Source organism: Lynx rufus, unplaced genomic scaffold, assembly GCF_022079265.1.
Source record: "Lynx rufus isolate CCGP_SWC_20201006 ecotype Redwood Valley unplaced genomic scaffold, mLynRuf1.p SCAF_9, whole genome shotgun sequence".
Lineage (NCBI taxonomy): Eukaryota > Metazoa > Chordata > Mammalia > Carnivora > Felidae > Lynx > Lynx rufus.
In genome coordinates this window covers 73,947,821-73,974,460 of record NW_025814897.1, presented here as the reverse complement: position 1 = coordinate 73,974,460, position 26,640 = coordinate 73,947,821, and the positions used below count along the sequence as shown (strand labels likewise).

General features: G+C 54.7%; 1 protein-coding gene across 1 annotated transcript in view; it reads right to left on the bottom strand.

Moving 5' to 3' along the window:
• KCNC1 (potassium voltage-gated channel subfamily C member 1) overlaps window positions 1-26,640 on the bottom strand; it is a 42,821-nt gene that overhangs the window by 3,253 nt on the left and 12,928 nt on the right. Inside the window, exon 2 of the mRNA XM_047072228.1 lies at window positions 6,662-7,595. Coding sequence (XP_046928184.1) covers window positions 6,662-7,595 — 934 coding nt within the window. The remainder of the gene's footprint in view (window positions 1-6,661; window positions 7,596-26,640) is intronic.

Genomic DNA, 26,640 nt, shown 5'->3' with positions numbered 1-26,640 from the left:
GACTCACTTTGGTCACTCTGTATGTCCCACCCTCCATGCAGACTAGGCCTGGTCACACAGTCTCCTCTGTCCCCAGACTCACTTTGGTCACTCTATGTCCCACCCTCCATGCAGACTAGGCCTGGTCACACAGTCTCCTCTGTCCCCAGACTCACTTTGGTCACTCTGTTTGCCCCACCCTCCATGCAGACTAGGCCTGGTCACACAGTCTCCTCTGTCCCCAGACTCACTTTGGTCACTCTGTATGTCCCACCCTCCATGCAGACTAGGCCTGGTCACACAGTCTCCTCTGTCCCCAGACTCACTTTGGTCACTCTGCATGCCCTGTCCCCTATCCAGACTACTCATGGTCACCCAAGTCTCCTCCAAATTCAACCTGGTACTCTATATAGCTCACCCCACACCGTCCAGGCCTGGCCACACAGTCTCTCTTTCCCCACACAGGTCCAATTCAACCATTCAGTCTGCTCCATCCCCCACACAGACTTAAGCTAGTCACTCAGTCTGCTCTGAGCCCCACACAGACCACGCCGGTGTCCACCATCCCGTTCCGCCCCCAGCGGGCCTGGTCAGCTTGCACAGGCACAACAGGGATGTATGCATGAGGCAGTGACAGCGGGCCATGATTTGGGAGGGGTTCCCATTCCTCTGCCTCCTCACGGCAGCATCCCGGCAAAGCAGAGCAAATGGACGTGTAAAGACAACAGCGGCGGATGGACTCGGGTGGGTAAAGGGGAGTCTTGGCCTCTGTGAGAGCCTGAGAAGGAACCTGGGCAGAGGTTTGAGGAAACATTCGGGGGGCAAAGCACGGCCAGAACAGGAGCTCTCCCTCTCCCAAGTCCAGAAGCAGAGCCATGGAAGTCTCTGGAGCTGGCAGAGGTAGCTTGTCTGACCTCGGGTCCTGCCCATCACTCTTGGGGACTGAGCCTGCCCCTTGCTCTCTGACCTCAAAGCAGAATCTTCCAGGCCAGGGTAAGGCAAGTCAGTCCCCACGGTGGGCTTCCTCAAAGACTTCATCTGGGGTGAGAGAACCTCAAGGGAAGACGACACCAACATGGGTGTGAGCACGAGGGGAGACTTCTCTGAAAGACTAAAGAGGGGACCCTCCTCCGTGACCCTGTTCACATCATGTAACTACACGCACAAGTGATCCTTCTCCGTGTGCACACACTCAGCGTGCCTGCGGGTGGGATCACGGCCCGTGTGCACATCATGTCACTACAAAGAGGCAGTCAGTCAAAAGAGAAATGGACCAATCAGGTTTATTCGTAAAGCAAATCCAAAAAAAATCCCATCATAATTTTGGAACTTAAAAAAAAGGTCTGTCGTACAAGATGGCAAAGCATTTCACGTACAGTGCGTTTCTCGACAAATCCCAGGGGCTTCGCTCCCCGATTTATTCTGAACCAGAAAGGCCAGTTACCAAGGTAACTCTGACACCACGTGACTGGGGCCTCTCTGGGGTCTGGGAGCTGCCTAGCACTTGGGGCGTGTCTGTGGGCACACACGTGTGCACACGGACAAGCCCCGGCCTGCCCCCCATTCTGGCCGGCCCCTGTCTTCCCTCCCAAGGGAGGGGCTGAGGGAGGAAGGCAGCGGGAGAAAGAGGGGAAATCTCAGGGAGGAGAGAGTGGATGAGGATGTGGAGTTGGGGCCCACGGTACCCTGCACAAATTGTCCTCAAGGGGAAAACGGCAAATCCTACCCGGCAGCATCGCCATCTGGGAGGGGAGCCAGGACTTGCTGTCTCTCTGTTGGCCATCATCTGTCACTGAAGATATCTGCAGAGGGTAGTTCTTGCCCAGGGGCGGGTCAAAGGTGGGCGGTAGAGCCTGAGACCCCTCCTTTCGCTTGGAGTGCTGAGCCCCCACCCACCGGCTCTGCCCCTCAGTGCTGCGCCCCTGCAGAATCAAGCTCCCTTGGCCTTTAAGGGGCCCAAAGTCGGGCTGGTCTTCCCTGCAGGGGCAGGGGGCAGGAGCAGCCATCAGGCATCCCGGGTGGGTGTGAGCTGGGCACCTTTCTCTCCCTGGAGTGACTCCAGGATATCCCTGGGGCCTGCTTCTTCTCTCAACCATGATGACCTTGAAGGGGAAGGTGTGTTTAGGTCCTGCTCTGTGAAGGAGCCAGCTTCCTTCTCCGTGGTTTGGGGTGCTCTCAGAAAACTGGGAGCATTCTCCCACCCCAACTCCAGAGGGGTGTCTGGAAGAGAGGCCACAAGGAGGGGCCAACTCTCGAAACCTGGAGAACCCCGGAAAAAGACCAGAGGTGCCAGCTCACCCTCCTGCCCCCATCCCGTCCTTTGAATGAGATGGCCACCAGGAGCCCCGGTTCCCACCTGCTCCCCAGAAGGCTCAGAGCCCTGCCCCCCTGGCCCCAGGCCCCTCGGCCCCCACTAGACCCGCCGGCCTGCGATGATGAAATGACAGCATGGGCAGCGTCTCACGGAGATGGTTTCCAGGCTTTGAAATGGGCTGAGATAGATGAGCATCCGCAAGAGGGTCATTTTTTTTTAAACTTTGGAGCAAGGAGAACCCGGTGTCCGGGCCCTCAGCCAGCGGGGCCGGCTTTTCTGCCCTGCTCTCCGGGCCCAGCCGATGTACTTACTGTTCACACCAGCAGCGGGCGCCAGGGGGCGCACGCCGGGCTGGGGCAGGGTGGGGGTTGCTGGGCATTTCCTTGGGTTTAGCCCCGAGGGGTCTGCCCAGCTGGGGCTCAGGGAAAAAGTCCCAGGCTAACTGGGGACAGTCTGTGAGAGACACGAGCGGAGTATAATCACGAGAACTGGCACAAGTCATGCAACAAAACGAGGAGAGAGAGAAACATGATTAGTGGAGAGAGAGAGAAAGAGAGAAAATGTGAACAACACAGAAAAGAACACCCATGCCTGGCCCTCAGAGTGGGTTCATTTCTCTACTGCTTCCACCTTGGCCCACCTGGGGGCCACGAGGACCCCCCTCCGGGCCGCAGCCGCCCCCCCTCGCCCTCTAACACGAGCGCAAACTCGGTGAGCCCATGCGGAGAGGCCCTGCCCACACCCTGCCTGGTCACCTCTGCCCGACCCTGTGACCCTCCCCGCGCCCCCACCCCTCCTCGCCCCGGGCTGCCACCACTCCCGGCACCCACTGCAGCCCAGCAGGGGAAAAAGTGGAGGGCCAGGGCTGGGGGCACTCCGGACTCAGCTGCTCAGAGGAGAATCCCCCTCCACAGATGCCCCAGAGGCTGCAGTGGTGGCTCCTGAGGAGCCCAGATAGGAGCTTGCTCCAGGACTTCATGCTGCCCTACATGCCCATGGGCAAAAAGTGAGTCTGGCCACCAACCCTCCCCCCTGTCAGCCCCCTGCTCACCTATGGTGGGACCCCGCAGCCCCGGACGCAGCACCACAGAGGACCAACCCGTATCACAGGAGCGGAGATGGACAAGACACGCACGTGAATGAACATGGCAGGACAGGGGGAGCATTCCGAGCTCTCCAGAGCAGGACCCCGGCTGCAGACGGGGGGAGGGAGACCCTTTCTGGGAGACAAGCAGCTGCTCCTGGGCCATCAGCCCCACGCAGTCCCTGACTATGTGGGGTGCCCTGCTAGCATCCCCCCATGAGGCACTGTGATCCCCACAGGATGAACCCCCCCCGCCCCCCGCCCAAACATTGAGGCCATGCTAGCCATGGTACAGAGGGGGAGACCAGATCATCCCTCACAGACACACAGACCTGAAGCTTCAGGACAGACCAAGAGGTGGAGGTGAAGGAGGGTGCTGTTGATACGACTGGGAGGCCTTGCTTGAGTCCTGGGGGGGTCTGCCCCTGGGGGGGTCAGGGGTAGGGGAAGCGCCAGAGCCGGGCATTTAGCCTTCAGCCAGATTCTAAAAGTGGAATTGGAGAACCCAGGTTTCGTGGAGGCCATTTGAGTGCCCTTGGGGGCGGAGTGAGGCTGGAAAGGCCTTGGGGGCTGCATCTTACCTCTCTCAATTCTTGTAGGGTCAGATCTCCACCCACGTTGGCCTCCCTCACCTCTGGCCACCCCACTCACTCACAGACACCCCCACACCCATCTAGGTGTGTCGGTGCGAGCAGAGAAGGAGGCAAACAGGAAGGGACTCAGTGATACAGAGATGGGGAGGCCACCCCTTGAGGACCACAGACCTTGGTGATAGATCATCAAGGTCTCACACATCAGCTTTTGGAGGGAGGAGGAGTGTTCTGGGGCAGGGGGCGGGGGGGGGGGTGAGGCTCACAGGGGTCTGGGAACCACGATGGATAGGTCTGGACAGCAGGACAGCACCTCCAAGGGAAGTGAGTACTTGGGAAGGGAGGGAGGGCGGAGTGTGGGGCTGGGGAGAGAAAGGCAGGAGGGTGCTGGCATCTGGGCTCCAGAGGGCAAGCTTGAAAGGCCCCAGATCCCTCCTCAGCCAGAGATTGCCTGAGCCAGCGCTCTCTGGGTCCCTGAGATCTGGGGCCATAACAAAGAGGCTCCCGGGAGCAGAGCTGCCATGACTATGGGGCCCGGGGGATTCACCAGGACTGAAAGGGTTCACAGGTCTGCTGCAGCACGGGAAGAGGGCTGTGTCTCTGGGATTAGCTGGTGCGCATGTCAGAACACAAATGTCTGTACTCGGTGTGTGCGTGTGTGTGTGTGTGCGTGTGTGTGTGTGCGTGGGCTCTCAGCACATGGAGAATACTGGCATTTTCTAGGAGTACAGAGGAGTCTGTGCCTGACTGGAGTGACTGGGGATCCCTGGTAGGCTGGCCTGGGCACCCAAGCCTGGGGCACTGATCCTGACAGATCCAGTGTTGGAGAGGATGTGACGGAAGGGCCAAGTAGCGCCATGGTGGTGTCACCCAGGTTGAGCTCTTCCTATGGGGCCCAGAGTGAAGGTGGAGGCTAGGCCAGGCCAGACCCTCCCCAGAGCCCCAGGAATCTTCCTTGCCATGACAGTGGCTCCTGAGGTCAAACGTCCACCTAATCCAGAGCAGAAAGGTGGGGTGGGAGATTTCCACTGGCCTTTGCCTCACCTGGTGAGCAGGAGCCATGCCTTGCCCCACTCAGGGCCCCTGTTCCAGCCTCCGAGACCCTTGCCCAACCCATGGCCCAGCCCAGGACACTAACCACACTCCTTTTGGGTGCCTACAGGAATCCAGGAAGCGGGAAGGGGAGGGGTATGGGGCCAGATGAAGGGGCAGGAAAGCCCCCATGGGCAGAGAAGTGGGCCTTGAGGGCATTGCACTAGGCAGCATAGGTGTGGGGTGAAGCCAGGTTGGGAGCAGGATGGGGTGGTGGGTGCATCAGCAGGGAAGAAAGAATCAATCATCCACTGGGCGAGGCCACTCAAACCGGGGGAAACTTGCTCATCCAGGGCTGTGCTAGCCTGCCAGACCTGGGCACAGGGACCTCCTCCATAGACTAAATGCTACTTATCACTCACTCGGCCTCCCTCACCCCGGCACTTCTTAGCTCAGCGTTGTCATTCTTCTCTGGGTCATTCATCTCCTTGAAATCCCTGTGTCCACAGAATAAGTCGATGGTATTCCATGGGTAGAGGTAGACTATGGGCTTTATATCTTCGGACCAGAGCCCCGTGATCAACTTTATGTGCTATGTGCAGGTTCTCATAAAACTGAGATAGTCCCATAACGAACCACTAGCCATGGAATATGAGAATATATCCCACGGTGACTAGTATTGTTTCATGGCCCCCCTCCCCCCTGGACCCCCACTGGATTCACGGGAATGTGGTTGTACACTGGTCTGGATGTCATGTATTGCTGCTGCAGTCCCCACTGCCGGAAACGGGGAGAACCCTCGGTGGGAGGTTGTTGCTGGTCTGTAGTGCTTTCGTCTAAGCTGCCCGGGGTGGTGGCCCCCTCTAGTCCTTTGCTCACCAGTCGCTTCCATCAGAAGGCCACCGGAAACTCCCACTCGACCATCAACCCAAACAGACAACGTGAAAGCTAGAGTCGCTCCAACAGGTTCCTAAAGATAAATGCTAAACTCTAGAGTGGTGGAAGAAGATGAGTTGGTTCGGCATGCTATGGGGTAAGTAAGCTTGTTACGGAGGGCTCCAGACGTCTCCTGGGACGCACCTGGAGCTAGGCAGCCGGAATCAGAGCAGTTCTACTCAGCTATGGAGACAGGCTCTGTTGGGGGTGAGATTCCTGGCTACTGCCTTTGCAGGGACCCTCCTGCCAGATCCCATGCACCAACTGTGCCTTCTGCACAGCCTGAAGGGAGCTGAGTAAAGACCAAATCAGAAGCTGTCTGGCATTTCCGAAACTCACCCACCCCTGCCCTGCCCCGACACTGGGACAGTGGCCTGAGTCAGAGACTCACGCTTGACTCCTGCCCACCGAGCAGCAGCCCCCTGGGCTCCTGCTAAGAGAGTCCTCAGCAACCTCGCGGGCCATGTCGTCTCTTCAGAACCTCACGAGACCAGCGCGCCAACCTCCTTACCCAGGGCCACCAGTGAGGTTCCTCCAGCAGGCTCTCGCCTTGTGAATTTGGCTGCCCAGCATCTCCCTGGGCCCCCAGGCTCCACACCTCGACACTGAGTGCGGGGTCCGGGGTTGCCCACGGAACTAAGGAAGCAGTCTGACTGAATCTGGAATCATCGCTACAGGGGGCAGAGGTGAAAGGTCAGATCGACATGCCTCTAAGAGGTTTCCTACCTGCTCTGTTAATTTCTAAAATTTCTTCCTGGGCCAGCGGGCATGTGTCACTCTGAGTACTGTGGTGTGGAGAGTTTACGACAGATTTACAATAATTGGGAGATCCCAGCTGCGGTGGCCGTGGAATATGCTTCTTTTTTTTCTTTGGTAGTTTCTGCTTAGCCATGGCTAAGGAGTAATACATCCCAAAATTGTTCACGATGACAGGCACGGGCATGGCGATGGTCAGCACGCCTGCCAGCGCACACAACGCTCCCACCAACATGCCGGACCACGTCTGCGGGTACATGTCTCCATAGCCCAGCGTCGTCATGGTGACCACGGCCCACCAGAAGCCAATGGGGATGTTCTTAAAGTGGGTGTGCTCACTGGCGCTGGGGTCATTGGGCTGTGCCCCTATCCTCTCGGCATAGTAGATCATGGTGGCGAAGATCAGGACGCCCAGGGCCAGGAAGATGATAAGCAGCAAGAACTCATTGGTGCTGGCGCGGAGAGTGTGGCCCAGAACCCGCAGGCCCACAAAGTGGCGGGTCAGCTTGAAGATGCGCAGGATACGCACAAAGCGGACGACACGCAGGAAGCCCAGGACATCCTTGGCAGCCTTAGAGGACAGGCCACTCAGGCCCACCTCCAGGTAGAAGGGGAGGATGGCCACAAAGTCAATGATGTTGAGCGAGTTCTTGATGAACTCCACCTTGTTAGGGCAGAAGACCACACGCATGAGGAACTCGAAGGTAAACCAGACAACACAGACGCCCTCAATGTAGGTGAGGAAGGCCTCCGTCTCCGCCTCCCGGTAGTAGCGCACTTGCGTGCCATTCCGAACAGTCTCGATCTCTGTCTTGTTCACGATGGGATTGAAGCGCTCGTGGGTCTCCAGGCAGAAGGTGGTGATGGAGACCAGGATGAAGAAGAGGGAGGCAAAGGCCACATACTGCGGAGGAGAAACACAGCGTCAGAGGGAGGCCCTCCCATCCCAAGCAAAGAAACCTGAGGTACCTTTTCATTGGGTCTAGTCAGAGGCCCGGCCAAGGGAAGACGCCTGCACAATGCCCCCCTCCAACGTGGGCCAAACTGATGGGCCACTTTTCCCTCCTCAGAGCACCAGGTAAGGAGGCTCGGGGGCAGGTAAGAAGCTGTGGAAGAGGTTGCTTTATTTTCACAAATGCCTTTCCTTTCCTCCTGGACGCACAGCTAGACTATATTTACCAGGCTTCCTTGGGGGTTAGGTGGGGTGACGTGACTGACCTCAGGCCAGTGGACAGCACATAAAAGGGGCATGCACTGATGACAGGTCTGGCTCACAGAACCTATTCTACTCAATCTTCCAGGCTCTCTTTCTTCCCCCAACTGCCAGTTAAATGCTGAGGGCCTAGGGGCCAGTAGGGCCACCACAAGAATGTAGCCTCGGTCCCTGAAAAGAAAGATAGCCACTAAATACCTGAGTGGGAAATAAACTACTAATGTATTAAGCTGCTGTGACTTGGGAGTGATTTAGTAAAGCACTTAGCCCACCCTGAATAATAAAAGTGACGTAGCCTGCGGAGGCCGAAGGTGGCAAGGGAATGACGGGGAGTAGCTATGATGGAATCTGGTCCCTCAAAGGCCACATGGCCCATCTTTCCTCATTCCTACTGCAGTCCATTTGCTCTCTCAGGAATCTGTACCTCGTTGATGCGGTCTCTTTCAGGTTCTTTCCCATCTAGAACTGCAAAAGATATATATCAGCCCCAGGGCATCAGATGACTTTTATACTCCCTCTCTGTCCCCCCTAGGAACTCCCACCACCAACTTGGAGGTGAGATCCCCCTTCCTGGAGGTATTGAAAGAGAGGCTAAATGGTCATTTGTCGGCGATACTGTGTGGCAGGTTCAGGCATCAGAAGGAGAATCGGACTGGGGTCCTTAAAGGCACCATAAACCACAGTGTCTGCTCCTCTCCAGTTGCCTGTCAGCACTAGGGTAGGGGAGCGGGTGGGAGGGAGGAAGGAGCTGCTGGGGGGCTGGGGCTTTCCAAACATATGTGGGTGCCTCCTCCTCTCAGACCCCACCAGTGAGAAGGAAATGGCTGGGGTGACCCAGCCTGTCCAGAACCACCTGCTCCGGCCCTGAGCCCCTGGAGAAAGGTTCAGGAGCTCCTTTGGTTTAGTTTGCCGGCCCCATCTCATGACCCTGGGCTTCTCTAGCTGCCAGCAGACACGGGTACCTGAGGGAAGAGAATGGAGCAGCTGTCTGAGTTCCAAACCCTCCTGCTCAGACTGAATTCCTCTTCTTCCAGGCTTCAGTCGGGCCTCCCAGAGCTCTAGAGGAACACTGGTCAGTGGGTTCTCCTCCAGGAGCCCGGCTGGTCATCCCTGCCTGCCTGTGCCCACAGCTCCCCTCCTCTCCGGGTGCCGCATTCTCCCAGCCTGTGCAAGACAATGTCCGGAGCAAGGCCATCTTCCTGGAAATGGCCCCAGGCTATACAGTCTGGAAGGGGTGGCCCCTGTGTTCTCCAGAGCTGCCCTCACAGATAACTTCAAGGAGTGCCAAGACCCCACTCTGTATCCACAACAAGAGGCAGCCGTGCTACTTCTAGCGACCCTGTAGTCTGCATGGACGCACCTCCCCACCTGTGGCGGTAGGCAGGGGGCAGCACTGGAAGTCCAAGAACAGCCCTGTCTGGGTTGACCACGGCCATGGAACCCGGCACCTAACATGGCATGCTTCTCGAAACCAAGAACTATATGGACCTTTCAAGTCACATTCTGGGTTGGAGAAAGGGGGGGGGAGAGGGAAAAGGACAACGTCAGCATTTTAGAATGCTAAAGTAAGAGCAGCTTTTAGAGATTATCTGGTCCAAGGCACTACATGCTATAGATGGGAAGCCCGAGGCCCCCAAGTAGGAAGAGGTCTCCCCGAGCCATGCATTGTAGTAGGCTCATGGTCCTGTTGGTTTTAGAGCACTGGACCATTTTCAAACATTTTATCCCAGACTACTATCAAGTGCGTCCTTCCTCCCATCCACTGATCGATCCCTCCTTTCTGTCACTCATCTATCCTTACTTCTTTCCTTCTTCTCTCCCTCCCTCCCTTCCTTACTTCCTTTCTCCCTCCCTCCCTCCCACTCCTCATCCTTCCTTCCATCCTCTCTCCCTCCCCCTTCTCATCCCTCATGCATTCATTCTTCCCTTCCTTTTTCTCTTCTATTTTCCTTCCCTCCTTCTTCCTTTACTTCCTCACTCCTCCCTCCTTAGTCTCCTCCTTCCTTCCACCTGTCTGCCCATCCCTCCCTCCCTCCCTCCATCCGTTTGTCCATCCATCCATCCTTTCTTCCTTCCACTCTTTACCAGGCACTGGGTTATGCCCAGCAGAGTGGAATAAAGCCTCAGCCCAACCCTCAGGGAGCTCCCTGCCCAGCTGAGGGTGAAGGGCACCCACAGAGACACATACAATGCAGGGGACTGCAAAGTCAAGCTCCCTCAGCCCTATGAGGCAGGTGGGGTTTGGACAAGGTGGGGCAGGGTAGCTACAGACTTAAGCCAGGTCTTCCAACTCCAGAAACAGCTCTTTAAAGATCCCTACAGAAGTGGACCAGGAAAGCAAAGTGGAAGCAACTGGAAAAGGCCACCACCTCTGACCCAGGTTGATCCAGCTCCAGAGCTCCTTCCATCACCAGGGCTGCCAAAGCTCTTGGGGCTAAAAACACATTTCCAAATGCCGGGTATTTGCCTCCAGTACCTCCTCTGGAGGGCCCCGTCTTAGAGCTTGGCATTCACCAGATCCCAAAGGGCAGGCCATGCCCCTCCCTGGATTTTGTGAGAGAGGAGAACATGCACATTGTGAGTGTCCGAGGAATGCTGAGAGGCAGGGCCCACTGCACCCCTGGGCTCCTGATCCTGGCCAACGGCAGAAGGCCCGAGACACCTCCCCTCCCCACTGCACCATCAGCCACCCACTTCCCCCAAACCTCCCCCAATCTGTCCTCCTCTGTCCCCTCTGCTCACACACGACTCTCTCTCAACAGGACCCCTACCATCGAAGCTTTAGTAGGCTTTAGACTTAGAGTCTCAGCCACCAGTCCAGTCTCCACACACCTACCAGAGCTGGCATCCCAGCTCTCTGCCCAGGCCATCTGACCATGCTGCCCACAAAGAAAAACCCTGACTCCTCAACTTAACACAGGAGACTCTCTGTGCCTGGCCCCACTGACTTCCCAGGGCTCTCTTCCTACATGTACCCAACATTCTTGCCACATGAAACTCTCTGACATTTCTGACCCCTCTCTCCATGTCTCCCCTGACTCCATGTCTTTGCACTTCTGGAAAAACTCATTCATCCTTCAGTACCCCCCTAAGTAGCCCTACTCCTGGGACACTTTCTCCAGGTGAGGCTCCTTTTGGTAGCTGAGGCCCTAAGGAGGCAGCAAATGAAGGGATCCCCCCCAAAGAGTCTCTAAATTCACCCCCAGGGGGGCAGCAAGACTCTGGCTCATTAGTGCTTGGGGAGACTCATGGAAACAGCCCAGACACGGCACTGACGTCCCAGGGGCCTTCTCACTCCCAGGGGCCTTCTCATTCCCAGGTGCCCCCACAGGCCCATAGAGCTCTCAACTTATCTGCCCCTCTCACAAGACAGGTCCTGATGGGAGCACTGAGGCCCTGAAAGACGGCAAGTCTTATAAAATTAGGGTAGAATAAATTATTGGTTCTCAGCAACCAGTGGGCATCCTGTCTAGATTCCTTCCTCTCTGGGCCCCAGTGCCCAGGGGGTTGGTGGGGGTGGGGTGGCAGTAGCAGCCCAGCCTAGAGCCAGGTGCTAGGCCTCCTTTCTCAGGAGGAACCAGGGGAAGTGGAAGCCAGGCCTGCTGCCCTGTCTAGGCTTCCTGAGCACCTGCTTTCTTGACCTCTGCTGCTAGTAGGCCTGGTTCTTAGTCAGAGGGAGAGCCCCCAGCAACATCCAGCTCCAAGTGGGCCCTTAGGAGGGCTGTGGAGGAAGGTGCCCCTGGCTCGCTCAGCCTGCCACATTCTCCTAGGCCCAGAGACCAGGAGGCCAGTCACAGCACACCGCCAAAGCAAGAGCTCACACCCAGCTGAGTCCCAGCTTCTTTTGGTCCCTCCTCAGGGAAGCCGAGCACAGGAAGGAGAGAGGAGGTAGCTACCAAAGCGAAGGACCCATTCTGCACCTTTTGTCCTCTCCCTGACCTAGTGAGACAGGTGGCCTTACCCCACTGTGCCAAGAAGGAAACCCAGGGACAGAGAGGTCAGGGACTAAACCAAGGCTTCAGAGCTAGTGATGAAGCTGAGGCTTGGACCCAAGTTTGTCCTGCTCCAAAACCTAAACTCTTTCTACCGCCAGAGTTGCCAAAGCTCTTGGGGCTAAAAATACAGTCCTGGACACTTAGTAGCTGGCCCTGATTGTATCTGGATGCCACCATCTTGGAGCTTGGCACCTACAACTCAGACTCCCTGAGGGAAAGTGATACCCACCCGCTGTGAGGGAGAGAACTGGGGTGCCTGACTCCTTGGGCAGGGGCCCAGCCATGTCTACATTGTTCTTGGGCCTTGCTGCCCAGGACTTGCTAGCTACTGGGGAAACAGCAGCCCCGGGGGCAGGGATGCTACCTCAGGGGATGGCCGAGCAGCCTCGGCAAGGAGTGAGATCAGGAGCCATCTCTACAGCAATCCTGGGCTGACACCCCCAGGACTGTAGGGGCTGTAGGCAAGGGCAGGGGCCGCACCCCATGTAAGTTGCCTGCCTCCCAATCCCCAGTCACCCAGAGACCACGGACACATACAATTACCCAGAGTACACACCTCACCCCTTACCTAAACACATATGCTGTCCGTGTGGCCACATAAACTACAGCCCAGTGTCCCAACCACACATACATAGATGGATGGTACTGAAACGTATTACCGCACACGGAACATAAACACGCAGGTGCCATACTCTTCCGCAAGGTGCACACGGCTGCGGCCCCCCACAGCACTTGGGCACACACGCTCAGAGCACACGGATAATGCAGCAGCCGTTACCACACGTTCTTGCTATGAATAGAAGAGACCCCGGGCATTGCCACTCAGCTGGCCCCTCCTCTGCCCACCTCACCCCCACCCCAGGTGTGACTGACTCAGTGTCTGTCTCTCCCACAGGACAACAGCTCCAGCCCGCCTTGCCTCTGCCTCGTCAGCCTTTCCGTGCCCTCAGCCTGCTTGCCCTGCTCGGATGGTGCCAGCTCCTGGATCTCCAGTCCCTAGACTTGCCCTTCATCTATCAGCTTCCTGATTTCCTGCCATCTGCCAGACCTTGTCTCCTTTCCCACCCCAGCAGCAGCCTTGCCCCCCACACCCAGGATCCAGGCCGCAGTAAGGCCAGGATCTCCTGGGCTACTAGTCTGATGGGAGCACAAAGGAAGATTTGCCTGACATCCCAGGGACAGTTGTCACCTAGCCTGGCCACCTCAGAGGCCACCCAGTGAAATTTTAAGACAATGCAGGCAAGATCGCCTGATAATGCAGCATAAACCCAAGCTGGCAGTCCTGGCTTTTTTTTTTTTTTCCCCAGAACCAAATCACAAACTGTGAGAGACCCACCAATTGTGTTCTAGAAAGTGGTAGCCATGGCAACGGAACGAGGCATCCCATTTCTATGGTAACCAGGGTGGTGAAGCTGTTGGCTGCAAAGTCAGACAAACCTACTAAAGATCTGTTGACTTAAGAAGATGTTTCATAAATCACCAAGTTATTTTTATTGTAACCCCACCCCTGAAACCATAAATCAGAAAAGCAATTTACTATCTATTAAAATGACCAATATGTGCTATGACTTCCATTTATAAATTATTTATGCCACAGTCATCTGTAGAAAATTGTGCTTGCCTTTCAGAATTGTTCAGGGGTTTGCCGTGGGGATCTGTGCTCTTGCAGTTTGGCATTCCAGGAACAAGACGATGGTTGTAACGTGGCACAGGGACCGCCATTCTGGCCCGACGTTCACTTGCTGGGTGACCTTGGCAAGTCACTTCCCCTCTCTCGGCCTCAGTCTCATCACTGGCACACTGAGGGATGGACTTGGTCCCTTCCGAGGGTTCTGAGACCAGGCAAGGCTACAGGCACTGGGGCTAATCATGGGAACCCTGGCTGCCGTCCAGGCCCCGAGCCCCCTGAGGCTTCAGGTCAGTTTTTTCGCCTAATTAGATCTGCCCAGCGGGGGTACACAGCGTTTGAGTTAATCCATGCGGAGTCAGTGATGCAGAGCAGGCGGGATGGCCAATTGGCCTAAATAAATTGTCAGTCGAGTTGAGTTTGGAAACTGAATTACACTCATCTGGACTTCCTTGGACTGGGCAGGCCTGTGGTGTGCTGGGCTGGCTGAGGACCACAAGGGGGCGACCGGGGAGGAGGCTCCTTGGGGTCTAGTCCTTTTTTTTTGGTTCATTAATAAGTGGGGGGCCCTGAGCACTCAGTCCTGGCACCCGGGTCCCTGCCCCTGTTCCTTTTCACTAATCCTTCTCTAGCTCAGGGAGCAGGGGGAGGGCGGGGTGAGCTCCCCATGGTGCTACATGGAGGGTTTGAGGAGGAGCGTGTGAGAGTTTGCGCAAAGAACATAACATGGCCAAATGGGTGCCTGTTGGGGTAAATCCGTGTTTGGGGGCGAATACTGGGTGAGGGGGAGAGGCTGTGTAAATGTGGAGTAGTTATACACATGGTGAACATGTGTCACCGGTTTATGTGACTTAACTCCAGGCATGCACGAAAGGCTTGTGTAAATGGTCACTATGTGTAGGTGTGTGCTTCATACAGGTGCTAGAAGTGTGTGTGTGTGTGTGTGTGTGTGTGTATTAGGACACATATGAGCTGTGGTGTGTGTGCTTGTATGCGTACAAGGACACGTATGGGGTGTGATGTGTATGTGTTTGTATGTATAAGGACACATATGGAATGATATGGAAGGGGGTGTGTACAAGCCATCTCCTAGGGGAATCAGAGTCTCGGCACTCCGCATATGTGTTCTCTGAGGTGAGACCCAGCCCAGGGCCATGACCAGAGATGGTCACTCACATACTAGTCTAGGGGTGCGCCCCTTTCTCTGGAACTATCTGTGACTGAGAGAAAGAGGAGAGAAAGGGCAGGGATGGGGAAAAGGCCACTGAGCCAGCCCAGGGAAGACTGCAAGAGGTAGGGCTGTGTTCAGATCTGAATCCCCTCATGCTGCGACACCAACCCTGTCAGCCCTGGCACCCAGCCTGGGCAGTAGGGGGAACCAAGATCAGAAAAGGCAGTCCCGGGCCTCCAGACTTCCAGAGAGACACTTCATTGACTTCACTCATGACCCTAGGCCTTGGTCATATCCAGAAAGGGCTGCCCCAACAGCTAGGCTGGCAACTTTTGAGGTGGCAGGGGTTCCCATGTTGCTTTCATGCCAGGATGCACATTATTTCACATTTTGGAAATGATGTACACATCCTTAAAATAGTCTATCTTACCATATCACCAACATGCTGTAATTTAACTCATGTCATGTCTTAGATCGATGGTACCTTGGACTTGTGAAAACATGGTCAGTAGAAACCTAGAACTCCAGGATGGAGGAGGCCCTCAGAGCTTTCTGGTCTAAAAGCTGCCCCTTGTGGCAGGAATGGAGAATTGGAGAAACAGCAAGGGAAAGGATCCGCCCAAGGTCACAGAGCTCTCAAGGTAGAGCAGAGATGACAGTGTTAGTACTGGGCTGCAGCCTGGAGCTTTCATCAACATGGCCTCTGAGACCTTGCTCGAAACGCCCTCCCAGGCCTCTCTGCTGTCCAGGCCCTGGTGCTGGCCAGACCCCAGGTCAAAAGGAGGCAATGGCCGTAGCAGAAAGGACAGGACCTTGAAGTCAGATCAACCTGAATTTGGGGCCTGGATTGGCTGGTGACCTTGGACTAGTTACTGCCCATTTCTGAGCCTTCATTCTTGGATAGTAGGGGGTGGGAAGACATTCCCTGCCCTCCCCTCCCTTGGGGTGGTTGTGATGATGAAATGAAATAATACAGAGAGCAAGAAGGAGGTGTTCAAATATATCGCTTTGGTCCCCACACAACCCTTTGGCCTTCATGGGCCCTCCCCTCCTGGTCCTCTCCCATCACAACAAAGTGCTTAGGGTCACAGTGTCTCAGACGTAGATAAGTGAAGACTCTTACAGTCACGGGACAGAGACTACTGAGTTGGGAGACACCTGGGGGACTTGGGCAGACCTGCCCCCACATCACGAAACAGCACCACTGCCCTTCAGAGAGCCACACGTGTGGCATGAGTGAGGCTGGGTCCCTGCTCCTGCGTGGGCCTGACTGAGCAGCATAGTGACCAGTCTGCCCAACTAGGGCCAGCTCTGGTTCTGGAGAACAAGGGAGGAATGTTTCCTGAGAGCCAGCCCCTAGCAGATCCAGTGGGACAGGGTCAGAGGAGAAGTCTCTGCATTTAGCACGAAGGAGAATTTACTTGGTCGTGGCCAAACCCAGACCCCTTAGGAGGGTGGAAAGGAAAGCAGAGAGTAAGAAGCCCTCCCTGGAGGTGCTCGGTGGGGCACGAGGGAGGCAGGAGTGGGCAGAGGCCTGGGTGATGGGGGGATGGTGGTGGAGCGTGCCGGGGGAGAGTGACTCAGTGGAGATACAAATGCAGAGTCCTTGGCCTCATGCCCAGACGGTTCAGTAGTTGTGGGTGGGACCAGAAATTTCCCTTTAACTTGTGCCCTCGGTGACTCTGATGCCGCCAGCCCCATCTTGGCATTTGAGATCCATGAGGTCAGATGAGACCCAGGTGCCAAGCAGCTCAATGTCTGATCCTGAGACCACACTGGGGACTGGGAAGCCAGCAGCATGGCAGAAGGAGGAGTCCAGCACTTGGCTTTGGAGACCTGAGTTCGAATCCCAGCTCTGCCATTGGCTGTATGACTGCAGCAGGCAAGTTACGTCTAGGAAACTCAGTCCCATCATTTTTAAAGCGGGGACATCACAATAACAACAACACACCCAGGAAGCAAGATGCTATTGGAGGTCCTGGAGGAAAAGGCCAGGTGTCTAGGGTTTCCCCAGATCCAAGGCAGAATCCCGGGATAGGGAGAAACCTCCAGACTGCCAGTTCCCTTGCACACTGGTATTCCAGGAGCTGGGCCAAGGCGTTCCTCCACAAAAATCTAAACACAGCATTTTTTCCCCTGAATTATTGGGGGGTGGTAGTTGCAAGGCGCAGCAGCAACAGCTAAATGGAGAAATGTGTTTAACTTTAAGTCTTTTTCCCTAATTTTTTCTGCTCCTGCTACCACTTGCCTGCTAACAGACCAGAAGCAAATGACAGCCTCAGGAGAGCCAATGGCATGGCCTTCAGAGCCTGTTTCCAGGCACCACAGACCAAGGCAGAGCTATGTCCAAAGACCCAGCACTGTGGCCTCCAGCCCATGAGGGACACCCCTCAGGGTAATGGTGACTTAACATGCCCACTTCCACATGGTTATCCACGTGAGTCCCTGCCGTGGGGCTGGGAGCAGATGAGGCTTGGCGGGAAAGGACACTCAAGGTCATACAGTGAGTGGGATGTGAGCCAGAGCTCCCGGGCTTTCCGGTCTAACTCTGGTAACAAGATGGAGGCTAATGATGGCAGCTTCCCAGTCATGAGGAGGCCCCGTCTCCCGTGCTCTCCATGCATTGGCGCATTTAAACCTCACGCCAGCCTCAGAGGTAAGTTCTGGTGTTATCATCACTCTTCAGATGAAGAGTCTGAGGTTTACAGAGATGAAAAATCTTGCCCAAGCTCTCAGAGGTTCTCAGTGGCGCTGTCGGCGCTGGCCGGTTTCGAAGCCCTGCCCTTCAGGCCTCCCGTAGGCCCCCGTGAACAGCTGGGCTGGCTATGCACGGTGTACGTCAGGCTGGCTGTGCCCCGAGAGCCAGACCAGGCTGCTCTGGCCGGGTTTCAACCTTAGTCAGCCCCAGGGAGGTACAGAGGCCTGCATGCCTTAGGGGAGTGGGGCTGTGCTAACCCAGAGTGCCCCTACGGCCCCACAGGCCAGGAAGGCCGGGGGTCAGGGCCCCGGACGATCTCAGCAGGAGCCAACATCCCACCCACTCCTGTGACCTGGAAGTCCCCCCAGGAGACCAGACAGTGCATACCCTCACCCATTAGCATCTTCAGCCCAGACAAACACCAGTGTTCCACGTAGGAAATCACTCTATTTCGGGACTTAGAACTGGGTCTAACTGTGTGTCTCTTTGGGGTCTACTTTTCTGTTAGTAAACGGTCAGTTATGGAACCCTTCATATTTTCTCGTTTGCTCTGACTGCCAGGGAGCTCGGTTAAATTTAGTGCTCGTTCTGAACTAATTTTTCACCTGGGGCTGAGGTATTACTATTTCTTCTCTTTATTATATACTACTCCAATGTTTTCCTTTCTTCTTTATTTCTAAGGATTCTGTTGCATGTGTGTCTCACGTGCCCCAAACTTCTTTGTGCCACAGACTGGAATATGAAATATGTGACTGAGACTCCAAGATCAGGAAGCGAGTCGGACGGCACCCCATATAGGATATTTGGCCTCCCATGCAGGCAACGCAGTAACCCCTCACAGGAACCCTGAGGCAGACGTCTCTGTTGGTGACCGCTGGTGATGGAGACTTCCCGAGGCCACTCAACCTGTCTTTGGATAGCTCTAGAGATGTGCATTTATCACGTGTTCAGGTCAATCTTCCTGCCTTTCTCCCAGAGATCCCAGGTCTGCCCCCTGGGGTCACCAGAACATACCCCCTCCTCTTCCCTGTGACAGCCTGCCCACACTTACAGATGGACCTCAGGACCCACCCTGAGCCATCCCTCCTGCAGGCCAGGCTTTCTCTGGCTTCCACCACATTCCCTTTCCTGGGCCAAGCTCCCCAGTTTCAGAGCCTGATTCGGTTAAACACTCACTGTGCGTGGCTAAAGGGACCACACGCTTTGCCTTTACCTTTTCTGATTCCCCCAACAACCACCTCGGTGACAGGCGTCTTTAGCTTTGTTCAGCATCATCGCGCTCTGCTATCAAGTCATAATGACGACCATTACAGGCGTGATCTCACTCATCTTTAAAAACTTCTCTGAGGAAGATGTCATTACGTCCATTTTTCAGATAAGGAAACTGAGGTGCAGAGGGGTTAAGACACGTGCCAAAAAACCCCCAAAATCCACATAGCCTGAAAGGGATAGGCAGAACTTGAAACCAGGTCCCTGACTCTAAAACCGCCATGCTCCACGGCTTTCATTTATAAATCTCTTTCACATCCATCCAGGTAGCCTGGGAGGAAGAGATTAGTCTTCCCATTATTGGGGACACTGGGGACAGTTATCTACAGTTTCCAACACTTCACATATTGAACCCCAAATGAATACCACACACACACACACACACACACCAACAGCTGAGCCATCAGCAGGACAGTCTTGATTGCCCCCATTAGGCAGATGAGAAAACTGAGGTTCGTGGTATACGCACTAGGAATCCAATGGGAAATTACCCCCAGGCCCCCCCTTGTGTTTTTGCACCGAGTTAGGGGTCCTGACTCCCAACAGGGTACACATGTGTGCATATATATGTGTGTGTTGTGGGGAGGGAATTAAAAAGATGGCCCCAAGAGGGACAGCTCAGGGAGGGCAGTGGATGCAATGTAGGTGGGACCACAGTTGACTGCCCCATGCCCTGCTCTCCCTCCAACAAATATTTATACCTTTTCCCAGGTCTGTGCAGGGCACTGAGCACAGAGTGAGCAAAAACAGCCATAGCCCCTGGCAGGGGTGACTGACATTTATCAAATAACCAAACAAGCAAATATGTACTTATATGAAGTGACGAGGGCTTTGAGGGGAAAGCATAAGGCATTTGATGGGCCTTTAACAATAAGTCTTGGGGTCAGAGTGGCTTCTAGGAGGAAGTGGCAAGTGGACAGAGGTTGGAAGGATGGATAAGAATCAACTAGGGGAAGACAGGTTGCATTTTAGGCAGAAAGAACAGGAACAATTTCCAGTCCTCAGGTCCCCGAACCATCAACAGCATCTGAAAGCTGATCCTCCTTTTTGTCACACTCCCAGCTTCCCACAGTCTCTTGATTTTCTTCCTACCTCATTGGCTGCTCCTTCTTGACATCCTCTGCCAACCACTTCTCCCAGCGTTGAACTATTGGGGTGCCCCAGAACCTTGGTCTTCTCCATCTCCATTCATTCCCTTAGCGATTCGCCTAGTTTCCAGGCTTAAGTACCATCACTCATTCAACTATCATTGAATACTCCCAAACGTCTACCTGCAGCTCAGCCCATCTCCTGAACTCAGGACTTCAGCAGCCAGCACCTTAGCATCTCTGATAGCGCTCTCTCCACCCCAAGGCTCCACCTGAGCTCCCGCACCACCCCCGCTGCCCACAGCCTCTCTATCACAGGAGACGGCAACTCCATCCTTCCGGACATTCTGGCCCCAAACCTTGACACTTCTCTTTCTGCCACACCTCACATTTAATCTGTAAGGAAATCCCATCGGCTCAGCTGGAAATAAATCCAGAGTTTGACCACTTGCCCACTACCACCGTTACCACCTCTGTCCCCGCCAGGATCAATCATTTCGCCCTAGATTATGGGAAGAGCCTCTTAACTGGTCTCCCAGCATCCAACATTCCTGGTGCTTTGGGACTATTTTCAACACAGCAGCCAGATGATCCTTTTAAAATATAAATCTGATTGTGTCATTTCTCTGCTCAAAACCCTTGCACAGGCTCCCCGTTTCTCTCAGAGGAGAAGCCAAGCTCCTCACGTTCCCTGCAGCCCCTACGTGATCTGGTCCTGCACTGCCCCCTCCAAGCTCCTCTCCTGCCACTGTCCTCTTCGCTTGTTTCAGCCACACCCGCCTCCTCAAACATGTTCTTTAAACATGCCAGACATACGCCTGCCTTAGGGCCCCCGCACGGGCTGTTCCCCCCATCCGACGCCCTTCTCCAGGTATCCCCGCGGCTCATTCCTTCAGCATCTCCTGAGGCTTACTCTCAACCAGCACCACCCACTGATCTGATTTTCCTTCCTCTACTTCTCCTCATAGCAATACCATCTTTGAACACTAACTTCCCTAGCTTTACTGATGTATCATTTACATCCAGCCACATTCAGTCATTCCCCGTGTCCAGCTGGATGAGGGCTAGCACCTCACACTATCTAATTTACTTACTTCTCATACTTACTCTTTGTCTCTCTTCCACCTTACAATGTAAGTTCCATGAAGTGGCTGGATCTGGGGATCAGGGCTTGCCTGCTGTCAGCTCTGGCCACACGCCACACACCACACACTAAAAAGGGGAAGGGGGCCCCTTTCTCGGGGACCAGGAGCACGGCTTCCCCTCTGTGGGAAGACTGTGGATATACATCCTATGTCTGCCTGTCTCAATCCTTCTACCTATGCAATGGGCACAACAACGTTTACCCTTTCAGCCTCCTTGGGAAGTGAAGCCCTCCTCCGGTGCCCACTTCCTCATCTGCACAGGCAGTGTGCGCAGTCACGGATCACTGATTTCAGCATCTGCATCTACATTGGCAACGTACACAGATGTTGACTTCACACTTGTGTTTAAACCGGCACTGACCACACTCAGGGCAGATCTACGTATACTCTCGTAAAAGAATAATCCCCGTCTATGCATCTTGACTCAACTGACCACAGATGGAGTCACTAATCACCCAGCACTGTCCTCATTGGCCTAATCTCCACAGAGATTGTTATACTGGCAGTGGGCAGAGTGATTGAGAGCAGATCCACGTCTACACTGGCCATGGGTACACCCATTGACAGCAGACTCACATATACCCTGGCAGCAGGCACAATCATGTTCACCCCTTGACAATGGACAAAATCAGTAAACACCTGAATCCCCACCCACTATGACCACGAATGACTGAGGACAGTGGGCACAAGGGCACAGAAGTTCCTTTTCAGGGAAGGGACAGGCCTACCCTCCCCACTCCCAGCAGGCTGGCCAGCTGAAGGCACTTATTGTGGAGTTCAACTGCCCGAGTCCTGCCCAGGGGGCATCGCTGGCTCCAGAATGTGGAATTCAAAACCTGCGTGCCGGCACTGGAGTGTGGCAACTGGAATCTGGGGCACATGGCGAGGACACGGGACCCTGTCTATTCCCAGAGCCTTGAGATCACTCAAGGTGAGGAGAGACTCAGGCTGTGTGACTCCCCAGTGTCACCCGCCCCCTCCCCACGCCATGCCCCAGCCAGGCCTAGCCGGCCTCGGCTTAAAAAAGCACCAGGAAATGTCACTTTCTTTTTGAGGAGGTGCGATGGGAGGAGATGGCCCAGGCCATTTAGCTGCCAACCTATTCAAAGGCTGGGAATGGTGACAGTAACTTATTTTTTTAATTTTAGAGAGTGTGTGCACGACGGCGGGGGGGTGGGGAGAGGGGCAGAAAGGGAGAATCTTAAGCAGGCTCCGTCCACACCCAGTGCAAAGCATGATGCAGAGCTCGATCTCACGACTGCAAGATCATGACCTGAGCCAAAAATCAAGAGTTGGATGCTCTATCAACTGAGCGGCCCAGGCGCCCCGTGACAGTACCTTTAGTGTTTTTTAATTTTTACATTTATTCATTTTTGAGAGACAGAGAAGAGGAGGGGGAGAGAGAGAGAGAGAGAGAGCGCGCATGCACAAGTGGGGAAGGGGTAGAGAGAGAATGAGACACAGAATCCAAAGCAGGCTCCAGGCTCTGAGCTGTCAGCACAGAGCCCGACGTGGGGCTCAAACTCACGAAACATGAGATCATGACCTGAGCCAAAGTAGGATACTTAACTGACTGAGCAACCCAGGTGCCCCTACAGTACCTTTAAATCCTGAATATTGGAGCACCTGGGTGGCTCAGTCAGTGGAGCATCTGACTTTTAATAATGGTTCAGGTCATGATCTCACAGTCACAGGATCAAGCCCCGTGTAGGGCTTCTTGCTGGGCACGGAGCCTCCTCGGCATTCTCTCTCTCCCCCTCCCCCAAATAAATAAACATTTCTTTTTGAAAAGAATATTATTTTTTAAAAACTTCTAAAGCTTATTTCCTACCCAGGCTGATTTCCAGCGCCTCCCCTGCAGACAGGGCCCTGCCTAGTGACAGCCCAGGAGCCCCAGCCTGCCCGAGTGCTCAGCTAGAGCCCTGACTGCTGCTGCATGACTACTGTGTCTGTCCAAGCTGAATGAGGCACCACCCGCTGTGCAGCCATTTCCCTGTCTCCAAAATGGGGAAGGGGCGCACCCAGACACCCTGGAGCTCCTCCTCTATCTCTAGGATCCCTATGTTACCCACAAGAATATCTAGATCCTACTGGAGCCACAGCCTGGCTAAGAGACAAGTGAGGGTGGATGCCTCCTCAAAGAAGAAAGCTCCAAGGACATCCGATCATCCATTGATGCAGCTCTCAGTGGTTTGTTCATTCACTCAATCATCAAATATTTACTGAGTGCCTATCATACACCAGGCACCACTTTTCACAACCACTCCAGAAACGATAGCTTTAAATAAAGCTCCAAGCACAGAGCTAGGCACAGAGTAAGTACTCAGTAGTGAGGATACGGACCATGTACGACCATGTACTGACACCCACCCTGAGCCAGACCTATCCTGAGCACTTATACATGCCCCATCTCACTGACCCTGACCCTAACTCTGAGGCCTGCATTGTGGTTACCATCCCGACTGTAGAGAGAGGGAAACTGAGGCATGGAAAGGCTAAGTTGCCCACGATCATAAACCTGGGAGGTGATGAAGTTAGAACCCAGCTTTGTCTGACTATAGAACGCATGCCCTCAACCACTCTCTCAGCCCCTCAACAAACATTCATTGAACGAAAGCCTCGGTGAGTGAACGAAACTCTGTGTTGGTGCAAGTACAAGTCCAAGGCCATCAGTATGCACGAGTGCGGGGAGCGTGTGCACGCAGATGTTTGTGTGTTTGCATGTGGAGCTTTCTTATGAAAAGACTTTCCCTTGCTGTCTTGGTCTTGTATGTGCTGGAGCTATACTTAGCTGCAGCCGTGACTGTAATGAGCAGTTAGCGGCGCACCAGGCACTCTCATTGGGACCTGGTTTCCCAGGGAGATCGCTGGGGCCAGTGTATGTGTGGGGGGTGCAGCCTGGTGCTGGGGAATGCTCTGGGCTTTGGGAGGGAGGCTGGAGCTCACAGCTCTGCGTCTTGTGCAAATGGAGAGCCTTAGCTTCGGCCTGCTCCAGGCTAGCAGCATCTAAGCCTCCAGGCCCTGCCAAGCTCAACTCCTGGCCACCCATGTCTGCGGTCCCTCAACTGGCTCATGCCAGGTAATTAAAATGAGAGCCTGGGAGCTCACATCTAGAACCTGGGGACTGATGACAAAAAGCAGTGGAAGATGGTGTCTTGGTACCCCCGAGCCAGGTGCCTCAGGAGGGCGCACCCCTCGGCCAGGAGAGCTGCGCTGTCCCCTTGAGTACATCCCGCCACAGCTATCAGAGCGGCTTGCTCACTGAAGCCGGGGACCTAGGGAGGAAGAGCAGCCTCCCTACCCCAGAACAGACTGAAATCACAGGTATGCTCAGTGCCGCCCGGGGTTCAGAGGCCAACCTCCCACTCACCGTCGGCCATCCGGTGGCCTCAGGGAGTCTGGAAAACCCCTGACCCTGAGGCTTCCCCATCACATGGCTCTGACTGCAACTTCTTTCCAGCCTGTCTTGGGGCTGCTTCATCAGAGCTTCTCACCCTTGGGAGGGTCAGTCTCTGAGGCCAGTCCCTGCCCCCAGCTCCAGGCTCCCTCACTCCACAAACCGTCCACCCCTGCATCTTGGAAGCCCCCTTTCTCCATTCACGGGCTAGGCTGCTCCGCCCTGCCTTCCACCCTGAAGTCTCCAGCTTCCAAGTCCTATCCTGTAGGATGTTTTCATTTAATGAGACATGAGACTTCCTTTCCCGCCTCGAAGCCAAGTGACTAGAAATTTATCCATCCATTTGTTCGCCCATCCGCCAAGATACACACCTAGCTGGGTGTTCACTCATATATCTTTCCTTCCATTCATTTATCTGTGTACACCCATGTACCTGTCTTTTTATCCATTCTTTCATCCACTTGTCCATCACCCATCTGTCCATCCAACCACCTCATTCTTGACCACAGAACCCTAGCATAATAGCGCAGGAAGGAACATGGCACTGCTCTAGTTCACCTTCTCGATTTCCCAAAGAGGACCTGGGATCCAATCCTTCTTCCACCGCTCACTAACTGGACATCTCATATAAACAAATTAATCTCGCTGGGCCAGCTATTCCTTCATCAGTAAGATGGGGATGATATCTCATCCTTCTACCTCACAGGGCTGTTGTGAATTACATCACTTAGCAAAGATTTGTTGATCCCACATTATGTAACAGGAACTATCCTCCTTAAGCGGCTCCTTGTCCTCTAAGAGGCTGCAGCTGAGTTGGGAAGACATGTAACCTCAGTAGGACAGCTGGATCAAGGGTGGGAAAAGCTCTCTGGGAGAGCAGGCTGTTCAAGAGGGAACAGAGTAGGCAAAGGCAGGAGGCAGAGGGGAGCTACACAGCCTGCTGGGGGGAATGGCTGATGTGCCTAAAGGCCAAGGATGGGCTGTCTGGGAAGACAGGTTGGGTGGGATTTTCCAAGGGTAGCACAACAGGGTTCAGGAAAGACCACATACATGGAAAGACTTGGCCAGCCAGTACAAACCACAGTGATTCCTTACTCCGAGGATTTTACTCAGATGCCCGGACTTCCAGACAGAAAAAAAATATCTGCTTGGTGACAGCCAGGCCTCAGTAGACATGGTTCCTGCCGCCTAGAAGGGAACCCAGCGCCTGGCATTTCTGACCTTTGTGTTGCTAAATATATCATTGGTGACAGTGGTTCATGGCCCTGAAGCTGTGGGGCCACCAGAGGAAGCTTCCACAGCTTGCTTCCTTGTCTCTGTGGATCAGCCAGGGCCTCGATACACGGACTTTCCCGGGGCATCTGAACCCAGGACCAGGTTCAGTGATGCCCCAGGTAGCCAGATCCAACCCCTGGAAAGCGTGTCTCATGTGCCAGGCATGGTGCTCAGGCTTTGCCTTCAGAGACTCATCCCCACTTCACACAGGAGAAAACAGGTTTGGCCAGACGCCACCTGCCCGAGCCCACACTGAGGTCCAGCCAGGTCCAAGGTCTGTGCTTTCACCTCTACCTATGCCCTCCTCACAACCCCTTGCCCTCGAGACAGTGGTCTCCTCTGGCACATGGCCCTGCTTTGAACCGTATTTCCTCCCTCACAAATTATCTTTCTGCCTCTGTCTTAGCGGCTTCTCCCAGCTCCCCTGAGAGGTAGGTGATGCCATTATGCACAACTTATAGATGAGGAAACTAAGGCCCCAAAAGACAAGGGCCATGCTCCAGGTGTGTGGGCTGGTCAGGCGCCAAGGCAGGAGCTCCCGTGGGAATATGAGGAGAAGCATCCTGCCCAGGGCTAGCTCTTAGCAGGTGGCAGCCACGTTCGCTACCAAGAGCCCAGCCCTCATCCCAGGGCTCTGGTTGGCTCCAGGCGGCCCAGTGGGTGACCGCGTTCCTCACAGCTGCTAAGAGAGCCCCTGAGGCTGAGCATAAAACATTAATCTCTAAGTGGTAAGATGTTGGCCCTGGCGGGAGGCCATGGTCTAAAATATGTTCACAGCCTTGCCCTGGTGATAAGGCCCAAGGGAGTCACGCCTCCCCACTCTACCACCCTCAAGGGCTGAGAAGATCCCTGGGGGGTCGCCGAAGCCTCCTGGTAACAGGAAGCTCCTGTCTAACCCCTTTCAGACATTGATTCTCAGAATCCCTCAGTGGGTGAGGCCAGTGTCTGCAGAGCATCCTAGAAAGATGCCTCATGTGCCAAATGGTGAGAATGATAATTCATAACTTGAACACATGTGTTGTGCCCTATACTGTGCTAAAGGGCCTTCTATAACTTATCTCATTGGGTTCT